Below are 8,652 nucleotides of genomic sequence, written 5' to 3'. Positions count from 1 at the left end.
GGCTCTTTTCCAGAGCATTTTCTGGGTGTTTCCTCATCTCTCCAGGGCACCTTCCTAGAACTTCAAGTTTATTTGTACAAATATCACAGGAGGACATTAGCCCCATGCAAATAGCAGTCTTCAGATAGAGAACTCTACTCCGGAAACATTGTGGGGCCCTGGGTACCTGACCTGGAGCCAGAACTTGAACTGAGACCTTAACCGAATTTTGGCCTTAGTTGGACATTGGCTTTGTGGCTCTGTGGGTTAGGTGTTAGATTTTTGTCGGGAAGGTCAGTAGTTCAAACCACTTTCACTTGAGAGAAAGATGAAGAGTTAGTCTCATAACCCCTGTATTGAAGGTGCCCTGGTGGATTCCCCTTTGGACTGTTAACTGCAAGTTCTGTAGTTTGAATCCCCAGCCGCTCCAAGGGAGAAAGATTTCTTTCTGAGTTGGTACCAAATCCAAGGCACACAACCACTACCACCACCGAACTCTATATAAGGTCACTATAAATCACAAGTTCTGGTGTGCTGTAGAATAAGCACTGAACTGCTTAATCACAAGGTCAGCGATTCAGACCCACCAGACGCTTCTGGGAAACCCTACATAGGGTGGCTGTGAGTCGGAACCGATTCCACGGCACTTAACAACATTATGAGTCACGAATGGACTCCATGGTGCTGAGTGAGTTTTGCTGGGAAAGGGGCCCGGGTGGTGAGCTGCTCATGAGCAGTAGACTCGCTCCACCGGCTTCCAGCTTCCTGGTCTTACCTGCTCTGGAGGAAAATGTAGGAGGTTGGGATGGGAAGACCCCGTTTGAACACAACGTTTCTTTGCTTTTATGGAATATTGGTTGTAAAGACCACCCTGTGCGCGAGGGGTCAATTCTCGGTGGCACTTTCCGGTGAGGAGGCCAGCGTTAGCCATTGCGCCAACGTGGGCCTGAGGAGACTTGAGCCGCTAGGGAGCCCGCTGGGGCCGGAAGAGGTGTTTCTGCCGCTGGAGGCCGGTATGGAGGGTGCGGCGCTGGGCACCGCTCCTGGGCTGTAGCACCTCCCCAGAGAAAACCGACGGGCCTTGGAGATTAGGACTTGGCGTCTCAACTAGAGAGTGGGATTCCCCTCCCTGGTGGGAACCGCGATCCAAGGCAGGTCCTGCCAGGAGGGCAGTCTGGGGCGCCGGTGGAGTAGTCCAGGTGACACGGAACAAAATGCCCTGATTTGACCCCCCTCCAAGACTCGCCGGGGGAGAGAGAGAATCGCCCTCATTTGACTGGAGGCGCAGAGACGTTGGTTGGTTGGTTTTGTTTTACTTCCCGGCCTGTTAGGTTCTGTCGAGTCGGTTCCGACTCATAACGACCCTAATTACAACACAACGAAACCCTGCCCGGTACTGCGCCATCCTCACAATTATTACATCTGAGTCTATCGATGCTGCCACTTGGCCAATCCATCTCGCTGTCAGTCTTCCTCTTTTTCTCTGACCCTCCACCTTACCAAACATGATATCCGTCACCAGAGACTGATCCCTCCTGACAATGTGTCCGAAGTATGAGAGATGAAGTTTAGCCACTCTGGCCTCCAAGGAGCACTCTGGCTGCACTTTTTCCAACACAGATCTGTTGGTTCTTCTGGCAGCCCATGGCACTTTCAATATTCTCCAACACCATAATCAAAAGCATCAATTCTCCGGTCTTCCGTATTCATGTCCAACGTTCACATGCATATGAGGCGAGTAGGGCCCGTGGTGGCGTAGTGGATATAAATTGGACTGCTAACCACAGGTCAGCAGTTCTAATCCCCCAGCTATTCCGAGGGAGACAGATGAAGTTGTCTGCTCCGGTAAGGATTCACAGCCTGGGAAACCCTGTACAGGGTCTCTATGAGTCAGAACCAATTCCACGGCTCACAACCACCACCATGAAGCAATTGAGAAATACCCTGGCTTGGGTCAGACATGTGCACCTTGCTCCTCAAACTGTTATCTTTGCTCTTTAACACTTTTAAGAGGTTTTGTGCATGAGACTTGCCTAATGCAATCATTTGATTTCTTTACTGCTGCTTCCATGCTTGTTGATTGTGGATTCAAGCAAAATGAAATTTTGGACAACTTCAGTCTTTTTACTGTGTATCATGATGTTATTGATTGGTCTAGTTGTGAGGATTTTTGTTTTCTTTACATTGAAATGCAATCCTTACTGAAGGCTGTACACTTTGATCTTCATCAGTAAGTATTTTAACACCTCTTTACTTCCAGCAAGCAAGGTTGTATTATCTGCATATTTCAGGTTGTTAATGAGTCTTCCTCCAACACCGGTGTCACATTCTTCTTCGTATAATCCAGGTTCTCAGATTATTTGCTCAACATACAGGCTGAATAAGTATGGGGAAAGAATACAACTCAGGCACACACCTTTTCTGATTTCAAACAACAGAACAATAGAACAATGGGATACTGAACGCCTCTTGGTCTATGTACTGATTGCTCATGAGCACAATCAAATGTTCGGCAATACTCATTCTACACAGTATTATCCATAGTTTGTCATGATCCACACATTCAAATGCCTTTCCATAGTCAATAAAGCACAAGTAACCATCTTTTCAAGATTCTCTGCTTTCAGTCAAGATTCATCTGATGTCAGCAATGAGATCCATAGTTCCAGGTCCTCTTTTGAACCGGCCTGCATTTCTGTCAGTTCCCTGTTGATATAGTATTGCAACCAGTTTTTAATTATCTTAAGCAAACTTTTGCTTACATGTGATGTTAAGATAACAATCTATGATTTCCATGCTGTGTTGAGTCACCTGTCTTTGGAATGGGCACAACTATGGACCGCTTCCAGTCCGTTGGCCAGGTAGTTGTCTTCCAAATTTCTTGGCATAGATGAATGAGCACCTCCAGTGCTGCATCAGTTTTCTGAAAGATTTCAGTTTGTATTCCATCCATTCCCAGAGCCTTGTTCTTTGCCAATGCCTTCAGTTCACCTTGGACTTCTTCCTTCAGTACCATTGGTTCTTGAAATCATTGAATACTAACCATTTCTTTCTTTTTTTTAAGGTTTTTATTGTGAATTGAGTGAAACTTCACAGGGCAGATCATCAGTTTTACATTCAACAAATCATATACCTTATTTCATTACAATGATTATAATCTCCTCCATGTACCATCAGTTAACAGTATTTCTCTCTATTCACTTTAGCTCTTTTTTTTTTAAGACTCAGGCATATATATAATAATTTATACCACCAAAAGGCATATTCTGCAAGTCTGCCTGCCTCCTGGATGCCAGCCCTCAGTTCCTCTCTTCCCATGAATCTAGAGTCCTCAGCTGCTCCCTCTCCATGTCCCTATCTCTGCCTCCATCTCTGGTGTCACTGCTTCTCTGGATAGGGTCTCGCATTTTGCTTATGCTCTTCTCCCTTGATGTCCTAGGGTCCTCTGTTTCTGGACTGTAAGATTAACTACTCCCCCATTTTTGTTAAAAAACTTCTACCTTTACAACTGAGGCAGTCGCAATTAGTCATGATAACTATTACTCATTGTTGAATCATAAGAATTTTATCCCCATCTCTTTTCACTAGACCCATCTAGACAAGATGAAAACTACTCAGTGGGGACTCTTTCATCCCTCACATACTATTAAACTAAATTCTCCCTTGAAAGCTTGTAAGCCAGTCACTTCATGCCTTTATCACCCCCACATTTTAAGTAGCCAATGTCTAAGTTGCCCATCCCTATCTTTGTGTACAGAGGGGATAGCATTAATACTTGATGTGAAGACTCCTTCCTTCTCTGTTGGTATTTAGAGTTACTACATCCATAAGTATAGGTCAAGTTCATCAAATTGTAGTAATTTACCCTTGTTTCCTTTATCAAAAATTGTTTTTTTCTTTCTTCCTCTATTCAAGTTCTGATTATCAAGCCATCAAGGCTAGGTCCAATGGGTACTATTTGCAACTTTGGGTATTCTTGTCCCCAACCATTTCTTTTTGGTACAGTGACTCTGTGTATTCTTTCCATCTTCTTTTGATGTTTTCTGCAGTATTCAATATTTTTCCCATGTTGTTGTTGCTAAATGCCGTCCAGTCAGTTCTGATTCAGCGACCTTATGTAATGTTTCCAAGTAGTGGCTGGTGGGTTTGAATTGCCAACCTTGTGGTTAACAATCCAATGCTTATCCTACAGTGCCACCTCAGGTCTCCATTTACCCTTAGAATTCTTGCAAGTCAGGGCTTGAATTTTTTCTTCAGTTCTTGCAGCTTCAGAAATGCTGACCTTAGTCTTCCCTTTTGGTTTTCTAACTGCAAGTATTGCACATTTCATTATATACCCTAGTAAGTGGGGAAGCAAGGATTCAAACCACTTTCTGAGCCCAAAATAAACATATAAACATTTCCACTATCATCTTACTAAATCCTCTCACTTTTCTTTTCTCAGAGATTGTATTAACTGTGGCTGCCATGAAAACTTCGAACTATGGTGACCATTTCACTCTAGGAAAATTAAAAGAATGGCCAGACCCCACGGCAGTTTCTTTAATGGAGGTAAAATAGCATGGTATTTTGAGGCATTATTTGGTAATAGGACTTGGACTCCTTAAGTTAGCTGCAGTTGTATTCTCTAGAACAGGAAGAGCATCTGGGAAATATTGTTGTTAGTTGTTGTTGTTAAGTGCTGTTGAGTGGATTCGGACCCGTTGCAACCCTGTATAGGGTTTCTGAGGAGCAGCTGGTGAGCTTGAGCCACTGCCCTACAGGATAACTAGATCCTGGGAGGCTCGTGGATCCCTGATCCTTCAAGGTCTGGAAAAGCACTGATCTTTTAAAGGAAGTGCCATTGCATTATATGATCCCATAACTTATCTCCCTTTGAAGACAAGCTGTTGGAAATTTCTTTTACTTTGTCCCATTTATCATGATAATATGAATGGTGAGATGCTCAATTTTTGTTATGCGTGCACATAGGACACTAGGTTTCAAAAGTGCTGCTACTAATTCTTAACATTTTCCTTTTACTTTCTGGCAAATCATAAAGAAAAAAACCATTAATGACAAAAGCTGTCTATTTTGTAAACTTGTTTTAAAACCTACCACGTGACTGAAAAATACATATGTATAATATTTGCCAATAATGTTATTAGAATGGCTGAAAAATGTTATTCCCAACATTCTCCAGAGTAGATGGTGATTTATTTTAAACTCACAGAGAGGCAGCTGGTAGGCTCAAACTACTGACTTTGTGGCTAGTAGCCCAAAGCTTAACTCACTAAGCCATAAAGGCTTCTTAGGAGACATTGAACTAAATCCACCTTTCTGTGGTTTTGACTTGCAAAGAAACCTAGCAGAAGGCAGGAAACTTGAGAATCCCTTTAAGAAAATCCGTATTGAATGTCTGAAAAGAGGATTTACTTTTGAGATGATCTTTTAATTAGTAAGCTTTCTTGGTATTTAAAAATTATGGTAATGAAATCATACCAGTTATTTATTTCAAAATAATCAGGGGTGGGGTGGGGGATTTAGATGAAATAAGATTGTCTCTAGAGTTGATAACTCTAGGTGAACCTAGGTGAATAAGTTTATGGGGACTCCTGTTTGAAATTTTCCATAAACATAAATTACAAAATATGCTTTGAGGTATAGACATTGTATTTACACTAAAAATATTAGTGAAATACACTGAGTTTTGTAATTTTGATTTATTTCTTTAGGATTTACATCTTAATTTTCAATTCTGTAATTTTAGGCATTAGCCAAAGAAGACATTGATGAAGCTGTAAATGTAATATTACTTAGAGAAAGTTATGCTGTGAAGGTAAGAATTAGTTACAGTATATTTCAGGTTAGCAAGAGTGATGAATACTAGATTAAGAGTTGATTAGTATATCAAGGAGATTCATTTTGTGGGGAGAATGAGACTTCTCTGATTTTTTTGTTTATACCTCATAGATCTGAGGTTGTGCCACTCCATTGCAGGATCATTAACAGGTCCAAATCCTTTCCCTGTAGTTCTGCCTGGAACTGTCTTTAAGAGATCTGAGAGGCTGTTCTAACTGCTTCCCTTCTGTGTCCTGATACTGAATAGAAATTCTTTCCTATTAAAACTTATCTTTCCCTCCCATATCTTCCTCCATCTTAGTGAGGATATAGAAAGACATCAGAAATAAATTCATATTTAAGGACAATGACAAGTCAGTACTAACTGTTGTTGTTAAGTACTGTTGAATCTGTTCTGACCATAGCGACCCTGGATAGAGTTTCCAAGGAGCAACTGGTGGGTTTGAACCACTGACGGACCTTGTGGTTCAAACTGACCTATGGTCAGGCGCATTATCCTGCAGCACCATACCAGGACTTCAACCAGTACTGATACTCATTATGAAATTAATAAGCACATGAATGCTTTATTTGCAGTGAGAGGGGTTGAAATTGGCTGTTATAATACAACTTTGACATTTGTATTGTGATTTATAGTTCATAAAGGGAGTTCACACATTTTCTCATTTGAGCAGCAAAAGAGGTAGGTAGAATTACCTTTCCTTTCTAAGTTCTAAGAGAGAAGCCTTGTGAGCAAATTGAGCGCTCTTTTTCTGCTCTACAAATTGTGTCAAAGAATTTTCTAATGATGAAGGTAAAGATATGGGAAAATGATTAGGGAAAGCTTCTAAATACTTAAAAAGAAGAGGTTCATGAGCTAGGAATGGTTTCATGTGGTTCATTCTGAAGGCTCAGTTGTGGTTTAGAACTTTCTACGAGTCCTCCCTGCTCTGTGCTTTCTGGTTCTCTTTCTGAACTTCATTGTGTTCTTCAATTTATGCTAGGACTTTACAACCTGAATGTGGCTGAGAGTTTACGAGTGGGAACAAAACCCTCCTCCCCTTTTTAATGACAATATAGGAAAACATTTTATAATAATTTGCTTTGCTCTTTTTTTTAAATCACTTTGTTAGAGATTAGATACATATTTTCAGCATCTGGACATTTTTAAGAAAAGAAGAAAGGAAATATTACATAAAAAATGGGTTGAAAATATTGCAGAGCCTCTTCAGCAAAGAATTATGGAAAAAGTAATTTCACATAGAGGACTGAAAAACACAAAACAAGAGAATTTTGAATATTATTTACAGCATACAAATAAAACGGTACTGCAAATTTAATTTATTTTTAAATAAAGTATAATTTGAAGAGTTAGACCAACAATCTCACTGTTTATGTAAACAGCTCCAAGGTTGTACTTAGTACAGACTTTTTTTAAAAAAAACAACCCTAGTTTAGGGTGGAGGGGTAGAGATAATTGATTTGGAACTAGATTTATCAGGAATGCTTTTAGGTAAATGTGGCTCAAGCCATAAGGACATTTAAAAAAATTATTTAACAAGAAGTCCAGAGGTTGGAGGTCTCACAGGGGTTCTGGCAGCATAACAATGCCATTTGCAACCTAGGGTTTTTCTGTTTTTTATCAAGGACGCTATACTTACTGTTTTACTTTTCCTCCTTTGTCCGCACATTTAGATGACAGTGCTTACAGCTCCAGGTCTGTGGTCAAGGCATAAAAAGGAGTAAGGAATGGTGCTCTGAGATTCACCCGTTACCCTGTTCCTTTTATCAGGAAGTACATCCTAGAAGTCTCTAGTAGACTTTTCCTTTGGTCTCATTGATTAGAACTGGGTTCTAACGCTAAGGACCAATGATACAGTGGGCCTGGAAAAGAGTATCTGATTTACCAATCTCTGTAGGAATTGTGCAAGGGAGAATGGGATTACCTAGTTATTAGGTTAGTTAGCCACATATTATGTATAGAGGCTGCCGGTTTCTATGCTCTGTGTTTCATAAAGCAACCACAGAATTTTGGTTTCTCATTTCACAGATTTTCTTTTCTTTTTTTTTTTTTTTAAACTTTGAAATCAGGTTCCTTTTTAAAATTTGTTTTTGTTGCTTTAAGTGCCTTTGAGCCGGTTGGTTCTGACTCATAGTGACCCTACATGGGGTTTTCAAGGAGCAGCTGGTGAGTTTGAACTGACAACTTTGCACTTCAAACTGGCCTTGCAGTCAAGTGCCTATCCCACAGTACCACACCAGGACTCCTTTTTAAATCTATTGTTGTTGTTGTTAGGTGTCATGGAGTTAGTTCCCAGTCATAGCGAGACCCTGTACAGGGTTTCCGAGGCTGTAAATCTTTTTTTTTTTCCTCCTCAACCTGCGATTTTTTTTTTACGGTTTTTATTGTGGATTGAGTGAAAGTTTACAGGGCAGATCATCAGTTTTACATTCAACAAATCATACACCTTGTTTCATTACAATGATTATAATCTCCTCCAGGTACCATCAATTAACAGTATTTCTCTCTGATCATTTAGCTTTTTTTTTAAAGAAAAGAAAAAAAACACTTAGGCATATATAATAATTTGCACCTCTAAGGGGTCATTCTGCAAGTCTGTCTCCTGGCTCTTAGTCCCTCTCTTCCCATGAATCTAGAGTCCTCAGCCACTCCCCCTCTCCCTGTCCCCATCTCTGCTTCCATCTCTGGCGTTGCTGCTTCTCTGGATAATGTCCCACATTCTGCTTGTGCTCCTCTCCCTTGATGGTCCTAGGGTCCTCTGTTTCTGGATTGTAAGATTAACCACTCCCCTGTTTTTGTTACAAAACTTCTACCTTTACAATTGTGACGGT

The 8,652-nt window shown here is 40.7% G+C and overlaps 1 protein-coding gene across 1 annotated transcript in view; it reads left to right on the top strand.

Moving 5' to 3' along the window:
• The first annotated feature begins 994 nt into the window (after positions 1 to 994).
• FAM228A (family with sequence similarity 228, member A) overlaps positions 995 to 8,652 on the top strand; it is a 32,452-nt gene continuing 24,794 nt past the window's right edge. Inside the window, exons 1-4 of the mRNA XM_006835300.1 lie at positions 995 to 1,001; positions 4,424 to 4,530; positions 5,729 to 5,797; positions 6,933 to 7,124. Of these exons, the coding sequence (XP_006835363.1) occupies positions 995 to 1,001; positions 4,424 to 4,530; positions 5,729 to 5,797; positions 6,933 to 7,124 (375 nt within the window). The remainder of the gene's footprint in view (positions 1,002 to 4,423; positions 4,531 to 5,728; positions 5,798 to 6,932; positions 7,125 to 8,652) is intronic.

This window comes from Chrysochloris asiatica, unplaced genomic scaffold (genome assembly GCF_000296735.1).
Source record: "Chrysochloris asiatica unplaced genomic scaffold, ChrAsi1.0 scaffold00016, whole genome shotgun sequence".
Lineage (NCBI taxonomy): Eukaryota > Metazoa > Chordata > Mammalia > Afrosoricida > Chrysochloridae > Chrysochloris > Chrysochloris asiatica.
This window is presented reverse-complemented; position numbering and strand designations above follow the sequence as displayed.